General features: G+C 42.9%; 1 protein-coding gene across 1 annotated transcript; it reads left to right on the top strand.

The window, feature by feature from the left end:
* The first annotated feature begins 16054 nt into the window (after positions 1-16054).
* On the top strand, positions 16055-22360 carry LOC115167185 (ammonium transporter Rh type C). Its single transcript, XM_029721355.1, has 11 exons — positions 16055-16358; positions 17127-17319; positions 18487-18637; positions 18830-18977; positions 19166-19332; positions 19544-19681; positions 19909-20045; positions 20352-20476; positions 20594-20667; positions 20921-21006; positions 21235-22360. Exons 1-11 carry the CDS (start codon positions 16133-16135, stop codon positions 21272-21274), a joined length of 1485 nt encoding a protein of 494 aa, XP_029577215.1. The 5' UTR covers positions 16055-16132; the 3' UTR covers positions 21275-22360.
* The last annotated feature ends 1763 nt before the right edge of the window (positions 22361-24123 follow it).

Here is a 24123-nt window from a genome sequence, read left to right as displayed (position 1 = left end):
CACACCAATTTCTCACATCTCACTTAAAACAAAGAGTGAATTTGGCCCTACTTTATACACATGAAATAGGAAGCTGCTGTTGCAACATCTTTGATTAAAATTAGCTTTGTGTTTAATTATATTCATTGTTGTAGTTAAAGGGGAACTGCACCCGCTGATTTGGCCTCGTTTTTTGGCTTGCTACGCAAGAAATGCTGGAGGCCATGACAGAAGCCAAATGTGGATTGGCTTGGGGGTGTGATTTGATGTGGGTGTTTCTTGGGTGTGTCCTTGCCACACCCATCTGTCAAAACCTTGCCTGCAGCTGTTTCCCCCACTCAATCACAACAAACAAACCGCCTGCAGGTTGAGTTCAATAACTATGAAAGTATGGTGAGATGCCTGGTGAAGCGTTGAATAGGTCAGTAGCCTACAGTGTAATATGAGACAAATGCAATTGCTGAATTTATGTAGATATTTGAAACTAAGTGTTTCAAATGTAACAACAGGTCCATGTACAATAAACCACCATTTACATAATACCATAGAAGCAGTGTTCTGCTAATATAACAATGTGCACCTTCATTGTCATTCTTAGGCATTTTGTCTGGTGGTAATAGGGCTACCTTGGCAAACATGTCAGAGCGGTCATAACTTCCTGTGTTGTGTCCTGTATACAACAGGAATTTCCTGATCCTGGTGTAGAATACACACAAGTTCTCCCTCCCCATAATGACTCATACCATTCAATTAAATAATAAAAAACGACAATACAAGTAAAGTTGTCAAGTAAAATGTTAATGCAGAGTGCCAGGTCTCCATCCATTCAGCGACATCAGTATCAAGCCTGTCTGTCGGTCAGTACTCTATCACATCATCTTGCAAGTCTCCAAGTGCTGGGTCCATAGATCCTTTTGATATCTGACAATTTATTAGGTACACCCATCTAAGTAGTACTGGGTCGGAACCCCCATTGACTCCAGAACAACCTGAATTCTTTGGGGCATTCTACAAGGTGTCGGAAATATTCCAAAGGGATGTTGGTCCATACTAACGCGATGGCATCACACAGTTTCTGCAGATTGGACGGGGGTACGTTCATGCTGCGAACAGCCCGTTCCATCTCATCCCAAAGATGCTCTACTGGATTAAGGTCTGGGGACTGCGCAGGACACTCAAGTAAACTGAACTCACTGTCATGTTCCAGGCGATGTTTTCCCACTCCTCAATTGTCCAGTGTTGGTGATTGTGTGCCCACCGGAGTCGCTTCTTCTTGTTTTTAGAAGATAGGAGTGGAACACTGTGTGATCCTCTGCTGCAATAGCCCATCCGTAACAAGGATCGACGAGTTGTGTGTTCCAAGATGCCATTCTGCACACCACTGTTGTACTGTGCCGTTATTTGTCCGTTTGTGGCCCGCCGGTTAGATTGCAAGATTCTTGCCATTCTCCTTTGACCTCTCTTGCCAATCTCCTTCCGCCGCCCACAGGACTGCCGCTGACTGGATGTTTTTTGTTTGTCACACCATTCTCAGTAAACCCTAGACACTGTTGTGTGTGAAAAGCCTAGGAGGGAGGCCGTTTCTGAGACACTGGATCTGGCACTCCTGGCACTAACTATCATACCGTGCTTGAAGTCGCTTAGGCCATTCGTTTAGCCCATTCCTAACATTCAATCGAACAGTAACTGAATGCCTCGATGCCTGTCGGCCTGCTTTATATAGCAAGCCACTGCCCAGTGACTCACTGTCAGTTGGAGCAATCCATTTTTGTGAACAAGGTAAACTGGCCACTAAGTGTGCAGTCGTGGCCAAAAGTTTTGAGAATGACACAAATATTAATTTTCACAAAGTCTGCTGCCTCAGTTTGTATAATGGCAATTTGCATATACTCCAGAATGTTATGAAGAGTCATCAGATGAATTGCAATTAATTGCAAGTCCCTCTTTGCCATGCAAATGAACTGAATCCCCCCAAAAACATTTCCACTGCATTTCAGTCCTGCCACAAAAGGACCAGCTGACATCATGTCAGTGATTCTCTCGTTAACACAGGTGGGAGTGTTGATGAGGACAGGGCTGGAGATCACTCTGTCATGCTGATTGAGTTCGAATAACAGACTGGAAGCTTCAAAAGGAGGGCGGTGCTTGGAATCATTGTTCTTCCTCTGTCAATCATGGTTACCTGCATGGAATCACGTGCCGTCATCATTGCTTTGCACAAAAAGGGCTTCACAGGCAAGAATATTGCTGCCAGTAAGATTGCACCTAAATCAACCATTTATCGGATCATCAAGAACTTCAAGGAGAGTGGTTCCATTGTTGTGAAGAAGGCTTCAGGGCGCCTAAGAAAGTCCAGCAAGCGCCAGGACCGTCTCCTAAAGTTGTTTCAGTTGCGGGATCGGGGCACCACCAGTACAGAGCTTGCTCAGGAATGGCAGCAGGCAGGTGTGAGTACATCTGCACGCACAGTGAGGCAAAGACTTTTGGAGGATGGCCTGGTGTCAAGAAGGGCAGCAAAGAAGCCACTTCTCTCCAGGAAAAACATTAGGGACAGACTGATATTCTGCAAAAGGTACAGGGATTGGACTGCTGAGGACTGGGGTAAAGTCATTTTCTCTGATGAATCCCCTTTCTGATTGTTTGGGGCATCAGGAAAAAAGCTTGTCCGGAGAAGACAAGGTGAGCGCTACCATCAGTCCTGTGTCATGCCAACAGTAAAGCATCCTGAGACCATTCATGTGTGGGGTTGCTTCTCAGCCAAGGGAGTGGGCTCACTCACAATTTTGCCTAAGAACACAGCCATAAATAAAGAATGGTACCAACACATCCTCCGAGAGCAACTTCTCCCAACTTTCCAGGAACAGTTTGGTGACGAACGATGCCTTTCCAGCATGATGGAGCACCTTGCCATGAGGCAAAAGTGATAACTAAGTGGCTCGGGAAACAAAACATGGATATTTTGGGTCCATGGCCAGGAAACTCCCCAGACCTTAATCCGATTGAGAACTTGTGGTCAATCCTCAAGAGGCGGGTGGACAAACAAAAACCCACAAATTCTGACAAACTCCAAGCATTGATTATGCAAGAATGGGCTGCCATCAGTCAGGATGTGGGCCAGAAGTTAATTGACAGCATGCCATGGCAGATTGCAGAGAAAGGGTCAACACTGCAAATATTGACTCTTTGCATCAACTTCATGTAATTGTCAATAAAAGCCTTTGACACTTATAAAATGCTTGTAATTATACTTCAGTATTCCATAGTAACATCGGACAAAAATATCTAAAGACACTGAAGCAGCAAACTTTGTGAAAATTAATATCTGTGTCATTCTCAAAACTTTTGGCCACGACTGTATACTATGTTAAAGTTTGAACAGGTCAGACTAAACCTATCAATTATGGTCTCCCCATCGACAACCATTGGTGAGATGGCAAGAGGTGAGGCTGGAGGTAAGGTTTTTGTTAGCACCCCATTGATGGGCATGGCAGCGTAGATCAGCTCCTGGCCCCTCATCAGTGATGCTGGTTGGCCATATACAAACACACACACAAAGCACTGATTACATTATCAATGGTGGTTATGATTAGCATGGTGGAACCAACCTGATTGCTGCATTCACCTTTCTATTTCACTTCAGATATAATGATATGTGAAGTGAAATACAATGGTAAACACAGTGATCAGGCTGGTTACACCAGGCTAAGTTATGAAGGGGAATTGGGAAAAAAACTCTAAACTGTTTTGACCTTTGACTATAAATGTTCCATTTATAGGAATGCTCACAGCTAGGGCATGTCTGCATGATGCTGAGGGTCCCCTTGCTGGTCTTCTCTGTGTTGCATGTGCAGCTTCAAACTTGACATCTCTGCAGCAGGCAATCCTCATAAACAATGTACAGTGGGGGGAAAAAGTATTTGACCCCCTGCTGATTTTGTACGTTTGCCCACTGACAAAGAAAGGATCAGTCTATAATTTTAATGGTAGGTTTATTTGAACAGTGAGAGACAGAATAACAACAAAAAAATCCAGAAAAACGCATGTCAAAAAATGTTATAAATTGATATGCATTTTAATGAGGGAAATAAGTATGTATGTAGTGAAGTAAAAGTAAAGTTGTAAAAAAATATAAATAGTAAAGTAAAGTGCAGATACCCCAAAAAAACTACTTAAGTAGTACTTTAAAGTATTTTTACTTAAGTACTTTACACCAGGGTTTCCCAAACTCGGTCCTGGCACCCCCCCCCCCTAGTGTAGTTTGTACAGTTACAGTTACTGAGCTAGTACATCGAGTACAGATTACATTTCATTGCTAATAAAGATTTTCAAAGCTAGTCCAGCAATTTCAAAAGCAGCTAGTACAGCAAAGTGTTGGGAATAGTCCATTTTTAAACATAGCTGTAAAGGTACTTTAACATTTAATTGAGTCAGGGCCTGATTTATAGCTAGTTTTGGTTGGCTCCTCCGCTCTACGAGCCTGTCCACTTTACTTACTACCCTACTGGTTGAGCTTTGAACCACAATGACTTCAGGGCCTGAATGTCACAGATAGACCAGGGTAGGGGTAAAAAAAAAAAAAAAAATGCTGCTGCATAAACATTCCAATTCATAAAAGCGTGCTTCTTCTATGTGCCATAACTTCAATAATCTCCAAACTTCTCAGAAGCCTATCTCCCCATCCCTCAGCGTTACCTGGGTTTTTTTTGGTCCACACATCACGATGCAGGAAACCTTATGACACTGGCAGGGGTTTGCATCAGTCTGTGACATCTTAAAAGTGAGTTATCACATGATTAGCCATTGTGAAGGGTTTCACGTCAGTGAGGTATGATGAAGTGTATCTCTGTTGTAGATCAGTGATCTCTGCTCTCTGCTATGAGTGAGCGTGGGTCGGTGTCACCCAGAGAGAGCTGTCTGTCTCTCATTCCTCTACGCTATCACCTATCTCATGAATGCATACTGTATGTCTCTGTAACAGTCTGAGGAAAATTTTTACAGTTGCTACCTCCATAAACATCAACCAAGGTACACAAACAAAGGAGCAAACTGAAAATGTATCACATAAATCACATTTGATTCGTTTTCACAGTAGAGATCGTACGAGGAGCTTTCTGAGACAAAGGTAAACAATCACTGGGCTTGGGCCTTAATGGAACTTCTACTGTTGTTCCTGTTTTCTTTGGCTTGGTTTCTATTACTGTGGTATAGCAATGCTATTATGCAGAACGGTTGGACTATAAATCTTCTTGTGTTGTAAATCCCTGATTTAAAGGAAAAACCCACTCCAAAACGTTTCATTAGTCTACTGTTGATACAGTCCCCAAATGTTTTGCATATTAGCATTCAAGTTTTCAAGATATTCGACAAAGTGTCATTTGCCACATCATCATGATGCAAAACGCATAGTTTATTTTCCTTTAAGCCAGCAAGGTGGAAAGATCTGCCGTTCTACCCTTGAGCAAGATAGTTAACCTCCAACAACATCTGCTTCCCGGATGCCGATGATGTCGACGTCAATTAAGGCAGCCCCCCGCACCTCTCTGATTCAGAGGGGTTGGGTTAAATGCGGAAGACACATTTCAGTTGAATGCATTCAGTTGTACAACTGACTAGGTATCTCCCTTCCCTTCACATCTCCGATGTTGTGTCATTCATATTCACTGTCTCTCTCCTTCACAGCTATAGCCTGGTCCCAGATCGGTGCTACCATTTCAACTCCTTGTCAAAGACATGATCATTCAATAAGTAGTTGGCAAGAGAGCAAAAACAGACTGGCACCAAGGCAATCACAGCTAAGTTTAAGGAGAGAGGGCCCTGTTGCTTTACATTGTACATCTTCTCTTATCCTCAGAGCTCAAGTGGTTTTACAACCCTCAGTGGTGTCAGAGATGGTTAATAGTGTTATTGTATTGCAGCATTGGCAGGCAAACCACATTCACTATTTTGGGCAGAGAGGGGTAAGAAATAAAAACTCAGAAATTGCCTGAAGTATCTGTGGTACGCTGTTCTGTGACTCACCTGCCAATTGATTGGCAGCTCTCCATGAGATCTTATGCTACATCGCTAGTGGAATGTATCAGCGCTGCGACAATGACAGTTGAGGACACCACACCATGTGATAGAGAGCATTGTAGGAATGAAGCTTTGAAGATAACGATCTGAGTGCCTCCATATCCCTCGGTCACATTCTTTAACTGATTAGTTTTGTCTCTAATAGTTAGTTATTCGAAGGCTGTTCAGGCTCATAACAATGAGGAGGTGAGACCCAGTCATACATTTATTTTTGAATAAGGTTGTTGTATTATTCCGAACCATCAGAGAACTCCTTATTAGACAACCTATTAGATATGCAAGGCACTTCTGTCCTCGTACAATTTCTTCTTTTTTTTACAGACTGCTTAGGCCTACTCATACAACATATTTTGTTGAAGTTTTATCCCGTAGTTGAAGCCTTAGTGCCAGTTGAGTTACGCTATCACTTGTTATCATGCCAATGTCATGGTTGGCTTGATAATGACAGCAATTAAGGGGCAGCAGGTAGCCTAGTGGTTAGAGTGTTGGGCCAGTAATTGAAAGGTTGCTGGATCGAATCCCTGAGCTGACAAGGTAAAAATGGGTTGTTCTGTCCCTGAACAAGGCAGTTAACCCACTGTTCCCTGGTAGGCTATCATTGTAAATTATAATTTGTTCTTAACTGACTTGCCTAGTTAAATATAGGTTACATTTATTTATTTTTTTGTTGGCAAGAGCACGAACAGAGATGGGACCAGGCTACCATAGTTGAACACTGGAGATAACATTGTAAAGAGACACCTCAAACCTAATCTGAAATGCAAAATAGCTACTACAATCATTATAGCATTATTATCATTGTATTTCATGTTGATTACATACAGTACAACATCAATTTAGGTTTTACCTAACAGTTTTTTAATGCTTATGTCACTAAGATCTTGTACAGTACCAATACCACGGGCTTGTCCATAAATTCCCTCTGATTATCAACTGTCAAACTACAGCAGATGTTAGAATAGCAAAGAAACGCTCCAGGGCCTTGATCATAGTTAAGATAAGAGTCGTCAGCAAGACACCAACTAAGACAGCAACATCATGCTGTGTGTGTGTGTGTGTCTGTCACGTGTGTTCTTATCAGGCCCCATGTGCACGCGTCGCCTGCATACCTAGAAAACACATGCATTTAGGAGAATGTTCTCTTCTAGTACAGGTGCACAGGCCCTTATTGATACAGTATACTGAGTTCACTAAGGGTTGTTTCAGAAGAGGAATATTCAACAATACTGTATTTCATCATATATATAGTACCGTATGTGGTTAGCATCCGGTACCTTTAGAAGATGTTTAAATTAATTTAGAATGTTTTTTCAATGACTGATCAATGAAAGTAGAGGTTGGTAGGGGCTCAATCAAGGCAAATTATAACTCTAAATTACATTTACATTTTAGTCATTTAGCAGACGCTCTTATCCAGAGCGACTTACAGTAGTGAATGCATACATTTCATACATATCATACATTTTTTTCTGTGCTGGCCCCCCGTGGGAATCGAACCCACAACCCTGGTGTTGCAAACACCATGCTCTACCAACTGAGCTAATGTTTGGGCTCTACTGAAAACCACATCAGGGAGTCTCCAAGGTAAACGAAACAACATTGATCCATATCAAGGTCCTGGTGAGAGTAATTTTGTTTACTGAACATTTGTTTCAGGATTAGATTACTTGAATTTCTAATTCTCACACTCCTCTATTCTCTCCCTACCCTGAACAAAACTTTAAGATTCCAGATTCCATTTCATTCAATATACTTTGTTCAAAATACATATTTAGTAGTAAGCTCTGACTATGTAAATATTACCCAGACTGATACAGGCCTGCTGTTCAGGGAAGTCATTGTGGCACATGGAGTTACCGGATGCCCTTATAGCCTCAGATACACCTCATTACCACTTTGGGCAGATAACTGGACAGATATTGCTCTGTGTGTGTCTATTTAAATTGATACAGACATAAACAAAACATTTGGTATGTTATCCTGCAGGCCTGTGTTGTATGCCAGAAATGCCCCTGTTGCCTGCGGTGTTAATTTAAGATCAATCCACACATCACCATCAACAGGAGTCAGGGCACCAAGTAGTACACTATCACCCCAAACATCACCATCAACAAGACAACCAAGCCGCTATGTAGGCTGTAAATTAGTATATTTTATATTGCACTGAACTTAAATTCTATCAATAATGTACCAACTAAGCTGCAAGCTATGTGTAGAAGATTTGGTACTGTAATTTGCATAGCCTTGGTACTCATCTCAACATTATTAGGCTGGATTAAGGAAGACAGACATTGTCAAATAGGTCCTCATATGTTAAACAAAAAGGATCATTTGTTTTTCCAAACATAAATATTTAAATACATGTTAATTCATACATAACAGACAGCGGATAGGGCAATATCCCCCCCCAAGATGCAAATACAGTTCATGGTAACTCAAAGCAGCCAAAGTTGAGGTTGCTGAACCATCAGCTGCTTTCTTAAATAAACACTGCAGGTAGAAGGGGATACAACACAGTGCTGCGGGATAACATACCAAATGTGTTGTTTATGTCTGGTGTTCAACCTTCCTAAGTTCTCCCATGTCATCCTGCTCCTCCGCACACTCCAATGGCTTCACACACTCCAAGACCCTGGTGCTTGCCTACGGAGCAGCAAGGGGAACTGCCCCTCCTTACCTTCAGGCTATGCTCAAACCCTATGTCCCAACCCAAGCACTCCGTTCAGCCACCCCTGGTCTCTTAGCCCACCTCTAAGGGAGGGCAGCTCCCGCACAGCCCAGTCAAAGCTCTTCTCTGTCCTGGCACCCCAATGGTGGAACAAGCTTCCCCCTACAGTCAGGACAGGGTTCCTTGCCCCTCTTTCCCGAAAACCTCTGAAACCCTACCTCTTTGAAGAATATCTTAAATGACTCTCACGTACCATCTAAACTGCTGTAAAATATATTTTTCATAACCAAAAATATTGGATTTTCAGCTGTTTGAAGCTGGTGTACAAACCAAAAGTAAAAGATGCAAAAACGAAACTGGAGCAGGGGAAGCATCTATAGCGCACATAGAACAGATCTACCGCTTCTTAGACTTGCTTTCAATTTACAGATCTATAACTCACATTTCTATGTGAATTTGGTCGGTCACCCAAAAAGTTACATATTGCAGCTTTAAATGTTGTATATATCTGTCTTTTGACTGCCAAAAATGTCAACCATGACCTACAGTATTAGTAGTTTCTCTGACCTCTAATGCAGAATGTTGTTTGTAATGAATACTGCTATATCACTTCTGTAAGTAAATCTTTGACACTACTACTTTACGTTACAATATGAATGGAATAGTGGTCATACAATATCATACAACTTAATCCAAGATGGCGTAGCAGTCGGAGGTGTGTTTGTTTTGTCCCGTCTTGTCCCATGTAAATAGTCGGTCTCATAGTTTTTTTTGTATATATTTTAATCTCACTTTTCACCTACGATCTAAATATACTTTCCTGCAACCCGCCACACCCAATGTGGTACACATTGTCAGTCACCAGCCAGCTTGTCAGTCACCAGCCAGCTTTAGCTTGGTCAATACCTGCCAGTCTGCACAGCGCGATATCAACCCAGAGCATATCCGACTGCTTTTCTCCATCACATCACCAGATTCCTGCCGCAAGGTCTGGGCCATTACACCGGATCATCACAGTTAGCTAGCTGCAATCGAGTGGCTACCGCTGGCTAAAGCCTCTGTCACGAAGCAAGCACCAATTAGCCTTGAGCTAGCCTCAAGCTAGGCCATCTCCCGGCTAGCCGAAGAGGTATACCCGCTAATTCGTGGGCTTCAATACCTCTTTTGCCAATCGGCCTGGACCCTTTATTGCCGACACAGAGCCCCGCCGATCCATCACGACTGGTCTGCCGATGTAATCGTTCGATGTGGTTTCAACAGGCTTTTCTGTTGCGATGTCACCGAAGACCCATCTGCTAGCCGTTTATTTCACTGTAGAGCCCCTAGTCCAGCTCAACATGCCTTAGATAGCTCTTTTGTCACACACCCCACACATGGGGAGACCTCACCTGTCTTAGCTGGTGTCTCCAGAGATGCAAGCTCTCTCATCGTCACCCAATGCCTAGGTTTACCCCCACTGTACTCACATCCTACCATACCCTTGTCTGCACATTATGCCCTGAATCTATTCTACCACGCCCAGAAATCTGCCCCTTTTATTCTCTGTTCCCAATGCACTAGACGACCAGTTCTTATAGCCTTTAACCGTACCCTTATCCTACTCCTCCTCTGTTCCTCTGGTGATGTAGAGGTTAACCCAGGCCCTGTAGCCACCAGCATCACACCTACTCTCCACGCGCTCTCATTTGTTGACTTCTGTAACAGTAAAAGCCTTGGTTTCATGCATGTTAACATCAGAAGCCTCCTCCCTAAATGTGTTTTATTTACTGCTTTAGCACACTCCGCCACCCCTGATATCCTAGCCGTGTCTGAATCCTGGCTTAGGAAGGCCACCAAAAATTCTGAAATTTCCTTTCCCAACTACATTTGACCATTTCCCGTCAAGCTAGAACCGCCAAAGGGGGCGGAGTTGCAATCTACTGCAGAGATAGCCTGCAGAGTTCTGTCATACTATCCAGGTCTGTGCCCAAACAGTTTGAGCTTCCACCTTTCTAGAAATAAGTCTCTCACTGTTGTCGCTTGTTATAGACCCCCCTCAGCCCCCAGCTGTGCCCTGGACACCATATGTGAATTGATTGCCCCCCATCTATCTTCAGAGTTTGTACTGTTAGGTGACCTAAACTGGGATATGTTTAGCACCCCGGCCATCCTACAATCTAAGCTAGATGCCCTCAATCTCACACAAATTAACAAGGAACATACCAGGTACAACCCTAAATCCGTAAACATGGGCACCTTCATAGATATCATCCTGACCAACCTGCCCTCTAAATACACCTCTGCTGTCTTCAACCAGGATCTCAGCGATCCCTGCCTCATTGTCTGCGTCCGTAATGTGCCCGCGGTCAAACAACCACCCCTCATCACTGTCAAACGCTCCCTAAAACACTTCAGCGAGCAGGCCTTTCTAATCGACCTCATCCCGTCAGTAGAGGATGCCTGGTTCTTTTTTAAAAGTGCTTTCCTCACCATCTTAAATTAGCATGCCCCATTCAAAAAAATGTAGAACTAAGAACAGATATAGCCCTTGGTTCACTCCAGAGTTGACTGCCCTTGACCAGCACAAAAAAATTATGTGGTGTACTGCATTAGCATCGAATAGGCCCCGCGATATGCAACTTTTCAGGGAGGTCAGGAACCAATATAAACAGTCAGTTAGGAAAGCTAAAGCTAGCTTCTTCAAACAGAAATTTGCATCCTGCAGCACTAATTCCAAAAAGTTTCGGGACACCGTAAAGTCCATGGAGAATAAGAGCACCTCCTCTCAGTTGCCCACTGCACTGAGGCTAGGAAATACTGTCACCTCCGATAAATCTACGATAATCAAGAATTTCAATAAGCATTTTTCTACGGCTGGCCGTGCTTTCCACCTGGCTACCCCTACTCCGGCCAACAGCTCTGCACCCCCCGCAGCAACTTGCCCAAGCCCCCCCCCCCACCCCGCTTCTCCTACCCCCAAATCCAGTTAGCTGATGTTCTGAAAGAGCTGCAAAATCTGGATCCCTACAAATCAGCTGGGCTTGACAATCTGGACCCTCTCTTTCTAAAATTATCTGCCGAAATTATTGCAACCCTTATTACTAGCCTATTCAATCTCTCTTTTGTATCATCTGAGATCCCTAAAGATTGGAAAGCTGCCGCGGTCATCCCCCTCTTCAAAGGGGGAGACACTCTAGACCCAAACTGTTACAGACCTATATCCATCCTGCCCTGCCTTTCTTAAGTCTTCGAAAGCCAAGTTAACAAACAGATCACCGACCATTTCAAATCCCACCATACCTTCTCCACAATGCAATCTGGTTTCCGAGCTGGTCATGGGTGCACCTCAGCCACGCTCAAGATCCTAAATGATATCATAACCACCATAGATAAAAGACAATACTGTGCAGCCGTTTTCATCGACCTGGCCAAGGCTTTCGACTCTGTCAATCACCGCATTCTTATCGGCAGACTCAATAGCCTTGGCTTCTCAATCGACTGCCTCCCCTGGTTCACCAACTACTTCTCAGATAGAGTTCAGTGTGTCAAATTGGAGGGCCTGTTGTCCGGACCTCTGGCAGTCTCTATGAGGGTGCCACAGGGTTCAATTCTCGGGCTTACTCTTTTTTCTGTATATATATCAATGATTTCGCTCTTGCTGCTGGTGATTCTCTGATCCACCTCTACGCAGACGACACCATTCTGTATATATCTGGCCCTTCCTTGGACACTGTGTTAACAAACCTCCAAACAAGCTTCAATGCCATACAACTCTCCTTCCGTGGCCTCCAACTGCTCTTAAATGCTAGTAAAACTAAATGCATGCTCTTCAACCGATTGCTGCCCGCACCTGCCCGCCCGCCTAGCATCACTACTCTGGACAGTTCTGACTTAGAATATGTGGACAACTACAAATGCCTAGGTGTCTGGTTAGACTGTAAACTCTCCTTCCAGACTCACATTAAGCATCTCCAATCCAAAATTAAATCTAGAATCGGCTTCCTATTTCGCAACAAAGCCTCCTTCACTCATACTGCCAAACATACCCTCGTAAAACTGACCATCCTACCGATCCTCGACTTCTGCGATGTCATTTACAAAATAGCCTACAACACTCTACTCAGCAAATTGGATGTAGTCTATCACAGTGCCATCCGTTTTGTCACCAAAGCCCCATATACTACCCACCACTGCGACCGGTATGCTCTCGTTGGCTGGCCCTCGCTACATATTCATCACCAAACCCACTGGCTCCAGGTAATCTATAAGTCTTTGCTAGGTAAAGCCCCGCATCATCTCAGCTCACTGGTCACCATAGCAACATCCACCCGTAGCACACTCTCCAGCAGGTATATTTCACTGGTCATCCCCAAAGCCAACACCCCCTTTGGTTGCCTTTCCTTACAGTTCTCTGCTGCCAATGACTGGAACGAATTGCAAAAATTACTGAAGCTGGAGACATATCTCCCTCACTAACTTTAAGCATCAGCAATAAGAGCAGCTTACCGATCACCGTACCTGTACACAGCCCATCTGTAAATAGCCCACCCAACTACCTCATCCCCATATTGTTATTTATTTTTTGCTCTTTTGCACCCCAGTATCTCTACTTGCACATCATCATCTGCACATCTATCACTCCAGTGTTAATGCTAAATTGTAATTGTTTCACCATTATGGCCTATTTATTGCCTTACCTCCCTAACCTTACTACATTTGCACAAACTGCACATAGATTTTTCTATTGTGTTTTTGACTGTACGTTTGTTTACCCCATGTGTAACTCTGTGTTGATGTTTTTGTCGCACTGCTTTGCTTTGTCTTGGCCAGGTCGCAGTTGTAAATGAGAACTTGTGCTCAACTGTCCTACCTAGTTAATAAAGGTGAAATAACAAATAAATAAAACATTACAAATTATAGGAAGTACTGTACTAGTCAAAAGTTTTGGACACATCTACTCATTTCAGGGGTTTTCTTTATTTTTACTATTTTCTACATTGTAGAATAATAGTGAAGACATCAAAACTATGAAATAACACATATGGAACCATGTAGTAACAACAAAGTGTTAAACAAATCAAAATATATTTTATATTTGAGATTCTTCAAAGTAGCCACCCAATGCCTTCATGACAGATTTGCACACTCTTGGCATTCTCTTGACCATCTTCACTTGGATTTTTTCCCCAACAGTCTTGAAGGAGTTCCCACATATGCTGAGCACTTGTTGGCTGCTTTTCCTTCACTCTGCAGTCCAACTCATCCCAAACCATATCAATTGGGTTGAGGTCGGGTGATTGTGGAGGCCAGGTGATCTGATGCAGCACTCCATCACTCTCTTTCTTGGTTAAATAGCCCTTGCACAGCCTGGAGGTGTGTTGGGTCATTGTCCTGTTGAAAAACAAATGATAGTTCCACTAAGCGCAAAGCAGATGGGATAGCGTGTCGCTGTAGAATGCTATGCTAGCCATGCTGGTTGTGTGCCTTGAATTCTAAATCAATCACTGACAGTGTCACCAGCAAAGCACCTCCACATCATTTCACATCCCCCTCCATGCTTAACGGTGGGAACCACACATGCGAAGATCATCTGTTCACCTACTCTGCGTCTCACAAAGACATGGCGGTTGGAACCAACAAATTTGGACTCAGACCAATGGACAGATTTCCACCGGTCGAATGTCCTTTGCTCGTGTTTCTTGGCCCAAGCAAGTCTCTTCTTCTTATTGGTGTCCTTTAGTAGTGCTTTTTTTTTACAGAAATTTGACCATGAAGGCCTGATTCACGCAGTCTCCTCTGAACAGTTGATGTTGAGATGTGTCTGTTACTTGAACTCTGTGAAGCATTTATTTGGGCTGCAATTTCTGAGGCTGGTAACTCTAATGAACTTATCCTCTGCAGCAGAGGTAACTCTGGGTCTTCCTTTCCTGTGGCGGTCCTCATGAGAGACAGTTTCATCATAGCGCTTGATGGTTTTTGCGACTGCACAATTTTCACAGTTCTTAAAATTTTCCGGATTGACTTACCTTCATGTCTTAAAGTAATGAAGGACTGTCGTTTCTCTTTGCCTATTTGAGCTGTTCTTGCTATTGATGGGTTCGGATTTCTAAACTTTAAATATTGTTAATCATCAGTTATACTAGAGACATGAGGAGTGCCTTAGTCTGGTTTATACACCAGAAGTTAATGGGTATCTGTAGGAGGAATGTATATGGTTGGGTCAGGAGGAGCCAGGTGGCTTTGGGAGGTACTGAGTAGAGAGGTAATCACATAATTGAGGTCACTGATAATGGTGGAGAGCTGTGGATTAGTGAGGAAGGGGGTTGAGGTCAGGTCAGGTCACATTAAGGGAGAAGGAACAGTTTATTGCCCACATCACTTAACGTCCTGCCTAGTAATAAAGATGTAATATTTAGAGGGAAGGAGGAGACTCCTCCCAAATTGGGGTATATATACTACCACTGGTGGAAATATGTTTTTGTCTTATGCAGCTGTATGACCCAATGGGTGAATAAACTTGGTTTAAGCTTTACTAATCGTCCGTGTGTTTTACTCGGTTAATTTAGAACCTAACACCATAATATGAACATAGCCCTATTTGGTAAAATACGTCTATCTTCTGTATACCACCCCTACCTTGTCACAACACAACTGATTTGTTCAAAAACATTAAGAAGGAAAAAATTCCACAAATTACATTTTAACAAAGCACACCTGTTAAATTGAAATGCATTCCAGTTGAGTATGCGCGCTGTCATCAAGGCAAACGGTGGCTACTTTGAAGAATCTCAAATATAAAATATATTTGGATTTGTTTAACACTTTTTTGGTTACTAGACAACTCCATATGTGTTATTTCATAGTTGAGGTCTTCACTATTATACTACAATGCAGAAAATAGTAAAAATAAAGAAAAACCCTGGAATGAGTAGATGTGTCCAACCTTTTGACTGGTACAGTGTACCATCATATGTCTTACCCGGTTGTACAGTACAATAGCATACAAATTGGATGACTTAACTTATCATACATCTTGGAGGATGTATAGTATTATACTTCTTTCTCTGAGACCAGGTTGCTTGTTGCCCAGTAACAACAAAGGAGATCTCCTCTAACAACAAAAAATGGCAACCAAATTTCTTTTTTTCAGGTTTCCTCTAACCCCTCTTATGCAACATGTTGTTTGGGACAAACAATCAAATGCACGGGACTCTCTGCTGCCTCGTGCCAGATGTCATCTATCAAGGTGCCAGAGGGCAGGAAGAGGGAGGGAGGGTTTGGCGCTGGGTAGGGCAACAGCTGGCTCACACTGAGGACACACCTCTCTTTGGTCCATATATACCTGTGCTGATACAGCCTGTAGTTTCAGGGTCACAGCCACACTCAGGGCAGGTCAAAGAGCATCACTGTCTCAGTACTTACTCAGCCACCACCATGGGGAATTGCATCCAGGGATGCAAAGACTACTTCTCTCGGCAAAAGAACACCAACATCCGTCTTACACTGCCGGTAGTCTGCTTCGTCTGGCAGATCGCCATGATCATCCTCTTCGGAGTCTTCATCCGCTACGACGAGGAGTCGGACACACACTGGGTAGAGACCAAGGCCCATGAAAACATCACCAGCGACATAGAGAATGACTTCTACTTCAGATACCCCAGTAAGTACATTCATTGTCACTGGACTGCCTGGTGCATCGTTTAGGTTGACAATATACAGTAAATGTATGATTCATGGTTTCATCTTCATTGAGATGATAAAGAGTCAGGTTATTAATAAGAAGCATGCTTGCTGTTTGATCAGATGACAACCTTTGATCTGTAGGATGTTTGACAATTTCCCCTGTGAAATGGCCTGGACAACGATCTCAGTCTCAGTTATTTTGAAAGCATCTATTCATTAGTGGACAAATGCAGTGGCAGTCCAAATTTGCCTCTCTAACTTGGGTTAAAACTACGTATCCTCTTTACCAAATGTAGGTCAGTGGTTATTTCCAATTTGTCTGATTCTAGCTTGGTTTATACCAGCTTCTGATGGTGCATCTTTGCTGATACCCAGGCTGAATGAGTGACAAGTAAAGTTTACTTGTGATGTTATGTGGCATCTGTTTCCTCTTGTAATATGATGTGTTTTGATTTGTCAGGGATTATATCCTACCTGTAGCTCTGGCGTGTAAACTGATAGGGTGTGTATCCTAAACGTGCTAATCTGATGATGACATATCCAGTTGAACATGTTGAGTTAACAGCTTTAAAACTTTGACCAAATGGTACAGAACATCAGGACTGATTTTTATCAAAAACTATGCAACTACTGAGAGCCCCTTGCATTGGATGCAATAACATGTTGCATTAACTATTAGAATTTATTTCACACTTTGAATAATTCTCTTTCTCTCTCATTCTCCTTCTAACCCTCCTCTCTCCAGGCTTCCAGGATGTCCATGTGATGATCTTTGTGGGTTTCGGGTTCCTCATGACTTTCTTGAAGAGGTACAGCTTCGGCGCAGTCGGCTTCAACTTCCTCATTGCCTCCTTCGGCCTGCAGTGGGCTCTGCTCATGCAAGGCTGGTTCCACTCTCTAGATCCCCATACAGGAAAGATCTACATCGGTGTTGAAAGGTATGCAACTGCACTGATATGCATCTGAGTCTGCAATTTGTTCAGTAATTAGAGTGAGAAATGATGAGGTATGCACACGCATAGGAGAGGAGGCTTAATCAGTGAGTTGCTACTCATACTGAAACAACAGCAGAATGGTTATTTTTTATTTTACCTTTATTTAACTAGGCAAGTCAGTTAAAGAACAAATTCTTATTTTCAATGATGGCCTAGGAACAGTGGGTTAACTGCCTTGTTCAGGAGCCGAATGACAGATCTTTATCTTGTCAACTCAGGGATTTGATCTTGCAACGTTTCGGTTACTAGTCCAACGCTCTAACCACTAGGCTACCCTGCTTCCCCTACCCTGCCCCTATTGGAGCAATAGACTGTACCATAGACTCTCTTAGGGTTACGCAAGCTGCCACCATGGGTTAAGCAGTGATGGGTTAAACCAGGTACGGGCAACTGGCGGCCCACGGCCATCATATTAACATTTTTATTAAATAATTGAGGGGGGGACTCAGTCGGGGTCTCAACTTACTATTGAGAGTTAGAATAATAGAATAAACTAAGTGCAATTTCAAAATGTGGTTGTGCATCAGCAGTTACTCAATTAGTCCATTTCAGCTACATTTCTTTTTAGATTGGCGAGTTAATCTAGTGGCCAGCTATCTAAGCATGATCGTATTACCGACCAGTGTGGGGCCCATCGATGCAAATATTTGCCTCCGCCCCATGGCAAAATGTGTAGAATTGCAGCAAACTTGCTTTGGAACAGCAACATTTTCTTTACTTCCCATGCCAAAATGTGCTTTATTGCAGGAAATGAACTTTGAAATGTAAATGTCACGAGGGGGGTCACCCCATCAAAGTTGCCCATCCCTGGGTTCAACTGATGGATGGGTTCTTGTTCTGAGTATCTCAATACCAAGAGGCGTGGAGGTTGTAACCATTTAGGTTGACTTCATCACAAATATCATTATGTTTGAGACTTATCTCCCGTGGTATTCATCTTGTAGGGCAGACTATAGCTGAGAGAAAGACCTGAACGAGGATTACCTGAAGGAGGATTACTTACTGATCTAGTCATTCAGGTTTTACTACTGTATACATGACTGACTCTCTCACACGACTCTCCAGTAATAATCTGTCTCCACCCCACCCACCTGTGTCTTCTATCTGCAGTCTGATCAATGCTGACTTCTGTGTGGCGGGCTGTCTCATAGCCTACGGGGCAGTGCTGGGCAAAGTCAGCCCGGTCCAGCTGTTGGTTATGACCCTGTTTGGTATCACTCTGTTCGCTGTGGAAGAGTACATCATTCTGAACTTACTTCATGTGAGTCCCATCATGCACTCTCTGGGCGTACAACTATTCAATTAAACACACTGCATTAGCCATGGCTGGATTCATTTAATTCACCCTATAACCCTGATATAGTAACTTATGTATCTAACCTCAATGGCCTGCAGCCACGTAATCACATGGTTTGGTACACCTGGTAACAAATGACTGTTTCTGTCTCCACAGGCTAGGGATGCCGGTGGCTCCATGGTTATTCACACCTTTGGAGGTTATTATGGTCTGGCCATCACCTGGGTCCTTTACCGACCTAATTTACACCAGAGCAAGCGTATGCAGGGCTCTGTGTACCACTCCGATGCCTTCGCCATGATCGGTGAGTTAGTTGTCCATTGCATAAACATATGAATGGTTCTGATTTGCTCTGTGTGGGTTTCAAACCCTCTGGTGATGGTGACCTATCTTTAGTTTGTAGAAGTTTTCTGTCATGGAACTGTTCCTGTTCTGAAGTGTGTGTGTGATGATCGGTGTGTTTTAACTGTGTTGTCCCTTCTCTCTCCTCAGGCACACTGTTCCTGTGGATGTTCTGGCCCAGTTTCAACTCGGCCATTACTGACCATGGAGACGGTCAGCACAGGGCAGCCATCAACACCTACCTGTGCCTGGCCTCCACTGTCCTCACCACAGTGGCCATCTCCAGCCTCTCCCAGAAGACTGGCAAGCTCGACATGGTAAGGAACCATCATTGTGTGTGTGTGTGTGTGTGTGTGTGTGTGTGTGTGTGTGTGTGTGTTTGGACGTACACATGTGTGACATTCTCTGTAACTGTGTATTTGTGACACTAACTGACAACCTCTCAGTCTGCATAATCTTCCTCTGCGCTCATCTTGTTGACTGACAAGTTTTCGAGTGTCATGTCTGGTGCTCTCTCTTGCTTAACAGGTGCATATCCAGAATTCCACCCTGGCTGGGGGTGTTGCCTTGGGGACAGCGGCTGAGTTTATGATCTCTCCCTACGGCGCTCTGATCGTGGGCTTCTTCTGCGGCATCATCTCTACCATGGGCTACATCTTCATTTCTGTGAGTCTCACCCCTGGCCACTCACAGCTTGTTTTGTAGGTTCTGTCCAAAGAAAATCATGACAACTCTTACAACTCTTATTTTCTTCTTATGAATGATGTTGAGCCACACAAAAAAAGGTATAGCACTCTAAATGGCTGCCTAATCTGTATTGGGCAGATTCCTTTGCCATAAACGGTAATACACTATTTGGGTGTGTTGTTAAACCTTTCCCTGTCTCCTCCCAGCCCTTCTTGGAGAAGACACTGAAGATTCAGGACACGTGTGGAATACACAACCTGCACGCCATGCCTGGGGTGATTGGTGGGATAGTTGGAGCCATCACTGCTGCAGCTGCCAGTGAGTCAGTCTACGGAAAGCAGGGGTGAGTCAGGAGACCCGAGGGCCTAAGGCTACACAGCCAAACCACATGAACCTGAACATGTATCCTTGTTACCAGACAATCAGAACACATTTTCCCCCACAACCTCTCATCAACCAATCATATCACACAGTTACTGTATGTCACAGGACGATTAATGTCATTTTACACCAAACAATTTATGTCACAGTCACAGTTTAGGCTGTAATCTGACAGTTAGTTGGAAATATACAGAGTCATTAGAAGACTCAACATAAAGCCTAAATATGGGACACAATCTGATTCTGTACACTGTTGTTTTCCGTCCAGGTTGATCAACACGTTTGACTTCACTGGAGACTTTAAGGACAGAAGCGTGTTAACTCAGGGTGGATACCAGGCCGCTGGCATGTGTGTGTCCATCGTCTTTGGGGTTGTAGGAGGAGCTATAGTTGGTGAGTTTGGCCGGCCATGGGCATATAAAGGGTGACCTAGATGTGACATGGGTCGTATAGGGGGTGACGTACCTGAAGGAGAGGGACTGAAGTTGACACTATCTCCTCTGTTCACAGGTTCCATCCTGAAGTTACCCATCTGGGGTGATCCTGCTGATGAGAACTGTTTCGATGATGAGGTGTACTGGGAGGTAAGGGAACCAGCCACTCATCACCTGCTGTTCACAATACAACCACTGGGTGGTGCCATTGTCTTTGATTTAGTCTCACGTGACGAACTACAGAGCACCTTTGAGCGCTACATCTGAATTTTTATGACTAAATGGAGAAAAAAAAAAAATCAACTATAGTAGTCAATAAAACTATTGCATTACACTGACCACACTGAAGACATTTCACACAAGTAGGACAATAAAACCTAAATCATCTATGATTTCTTCACAGCTCCCTGATGAAGAGGAGGAGCATCAGGAGAGCATCCCTCCCATTCTGGAGTACAACAACCACATGATCCACAAGCAGCAAGACCTGTAAGTCCATTCAGCATGCTCTGTTTGACCATATCACAAAAATAGTTTGTGTTTTGTTGAAGTTATAATCAAGGATTAGTTTTGAATACAGTACTTGTTTATAGATAATCCAATCTTTCCTCAAACCATTATGTTCTCTGTTGATTGTAATGACTAATCATTCCACAGGATAGAGCAGTGTAGGGAAAAATGTTTGTTTCACTTTCTGTGATGTTTTGCTCCTAACAGATCCGAGTCCAACTTCTCTGTGGAACACTGTGAAAGCTAAATACAGAGGTGTGAGGACACCACCACCCAAACACGTGCTGCTGGATCATGGAATTACCACGGAAATCCAACAGACAACCGCACTCCCCCTAAATGAAGACACCTATACAAGGCACATTAAAACATGCTTTCTTGCATCTTATGTTAAGGTCATTACATACATTTGAAGCCATTAGATACTGTAGGGGCCTCCACCCCTCCCCCCACCACCCACCACCCACACCATTAGATCACATACACTTCCTAGATGGTTATGCACTGGCACGGAACACTGTGTCCTGAATTCTGGTAAAATGCTCATCTATTGAAAGGACCTCAAAGATCTGCACTTAATCCACATGATGTATGTCTAACTATAACCTACCACACAAAATGGCCAATAGAGATTTTCCTGAGCATTGGTATACTGTGTAATATATATACGTATACGTATATATACATATATATATACATATATACATACATATATATACACATATAAAACAATCACACACTGTGAAATCTTTGATGACAACCACTGAATTGAATGAGGATGAGGAAAGGATTTTTCATGAAATTACTTTGACCAATCGTCATTCTGTGGCCTTGTATGTTGTACATTTTCTTCGCATTTTCTTTTCAGAGAAATTGTATTTTAATATAGCTGATGCATATGTAAAGAGGACAGTAGTTTACTTTTAGTTCAAAGTGAATATTTTGTCTCTAGTGCTCTGAAAACCCCAAAATGGTTTTGCTCTATTTTCACAATGCAGGAGGAGTACCCTTTGAGTCCCCAATATGATCGTTTTCTTTGTTTGGGATAAAGATTTTAAGTATTTAACCAAAGAGTTAGTGTTGAGGTGTAGAAGTACATTTAAACTTTACTTGAATGTTTTTGGTGACATGATGTATTTAAACAGCTTTTAAAGCTATGTATATGCAAACCCATTTTCATCACTATCTCTAATGATTGAATGTATCCCCTGCCTTCTGAGATGCTTTCTATGTCTTCCACCTCTTAATTATGTTTTTACTGTACTGTTAAAATCATGTTTATTTAAATGTTGCTACTCATATAAATTAATAAATAAAATGTGATGTTAGATATACTGTTTGCCTCTTCTCCTTGAGAGCTCCACAGTCATGCAAGATGAATGTTAGTATGTGTATATCTGATGTCATGCTCAGTGTGAAGGAGAAGATACTGTACACAAGATGTACATACAGACCAGCATGATCAACATGTACTGTAACAGGTGGGGCCTTTTGAATGTCCACCACTATGGTGAGGTAATGAAGGGCTAAAATCAATGGCCTGCTATCCTTTTAAAAGGCAACTGCAGTCAGCAATTTTGGAGAGGGGAAACGCTTTTCACTGCACACAAAATTACTTTTTTGCAGCAGCAGATTAGGAAAATTAACGTAGCACGTTAGGAGACTGAGGATAAGGTTAAGAAAAAGGATTTGGGTCAGAGCTAGCAAAAACTAACCTGCTACGAAAATCCCTTTCTATGGAAGGGCCGTGAAAAGTGTCCCCCTTTTGGAGAGACTACTGCTATGGGGCCGACACCATGTGACCATGTCTTTTTGAGGATGATGAATTGTTTGATGATTGTTTGGAGAGACTACTGCTATGGGGCCGACACCATGTGACCATGTCTTTTTGAGGATGATGAATTGTTTGATGATTGTTTGAAAGCCATGGTAAGTCTTCTATTTCAATTCAGTAATATAATTGAAATTGTTTCGAATATATGAATCCTGTAAATATTGACTGTAGGTGTAACACGATACTTTGGGACAGACTACCGCTAAGGAGAGTTTGAAAGGAGTTTTATGTAAGGTGCCTCTGAAATTGATCTAATGTCTGTATATTTGCGAGTTTAAATGTGACTAACTGGCATTTTCATGTATTTTCTAGAGGCTTAATACAGGAGCTGTATTTTAATTTTGATAAAACAGTTTTTTAGTCTAAAGCCACTAAACCCAAAAGTGTAGCTATTTCATTTTATTGAGTACATTCTTGGTTAGAGTTTAGGTAGGCCTATCTCTGCCTGTTTTTTGGGTGCTCCAACTTGTTTAACAGGAATTGTCATTTTTGGGATGTTTTTCTTGGGCTATCACTATATTCTTGGTTAGGCTAGTGCTTCAGTGCTAACTTAAAGGTGTGTTTGAAAAGTGTGTTGCGCTCAAGTGTTTTCCTCATAGAAGTGCTGTAAATCACTATTTTCTAGTCCAATTACTCTGAGCATACCTACCAGAAATCAGCTTTGGACCTTTATTGTGTGATGCTATTGCCCCTACAGTTATCATAGAGCTTTTGCAATGTATGTAGGGTGCTCTGTCCTGTCTACACTAAGTGAGATCTTAGACCAGCACCTTTGACCTCACCCTGTGTTCAAATCTGAGCTAGTAAAAAAAAAAGAACCTGCTCCAGTGCTTTGAGCCACAGCTAATCAGAGGTACGTAGCAGGGTTCTCTGTCCTGACTCACGAGGCACACCCCGATGTCATTGTGACCTAGCCCAGCCACTTCCTCTGGTCAAAGTTGGAGGGCTTAGAGAGATCAATCCAGGGGCCCAAGGGGTTGTATTACATAACCAGAGACACTTGTTTAGCCTTATACGGCAACATGTTAGAGGTTCAAGGTTAGATCAATCTCTGTCACACTCTGTGAAGTGAAGAGCATCCCTCTGACTAACTGTCAGGGGTCTGGTGTTGGCCCTACCATCTGTTGCTCTCAGCCAAGTCCCTCCCCTCGCCCTGTGTTTTCTGTGAGCAGGTATTATTTTAATGTATTATTGTGTATTTTAATGTGTATATGGATGTGTAGTTTAGTGTGTATATTGTATTTTGATGTGTATTGTTGTGC

This window comes from Salmo trutta, chromosome 29 (genome assembly GCF_901001165.1).
Source record: "Salmo trutta chromosome 29, fSalTru1.1, whole genome shotgun sequence".
Lineage (NCBI taxonomy): Eukaryota > Metazoa > Chordata > Actinopteri > Salmoniformes > Salmonidae > Salmo > Salmo trutta.
This window is presented reverse-complemented; position numbering and strand designations above follow the sequence as displayed.

Bases quoted from the DNA above. Each gene is read 5' to 3' on its own strand.
- LOC115167185 (XM_029721355.1), top strand. From the start codon at position 16,133: ATGGGGAATTGCATCCAGGGATGCAAAGACTACTTCTCTCGGCAAAAG. The intron at 16,359-17,126 runs GTAAGTACATTC...TCCTCTCTCCAG, and splicing joins CTTCTACTTCAGATACCCCA to GCTTCCAGGATGTCCATGTG. The intron at 20,668-20,920 runs GTAAGGGAACCA...ATTTCTTCACAG, and splicing joins ATGATGAGGTGTACTGGGAG to CTCCCTGATGAAGAGGAGGA.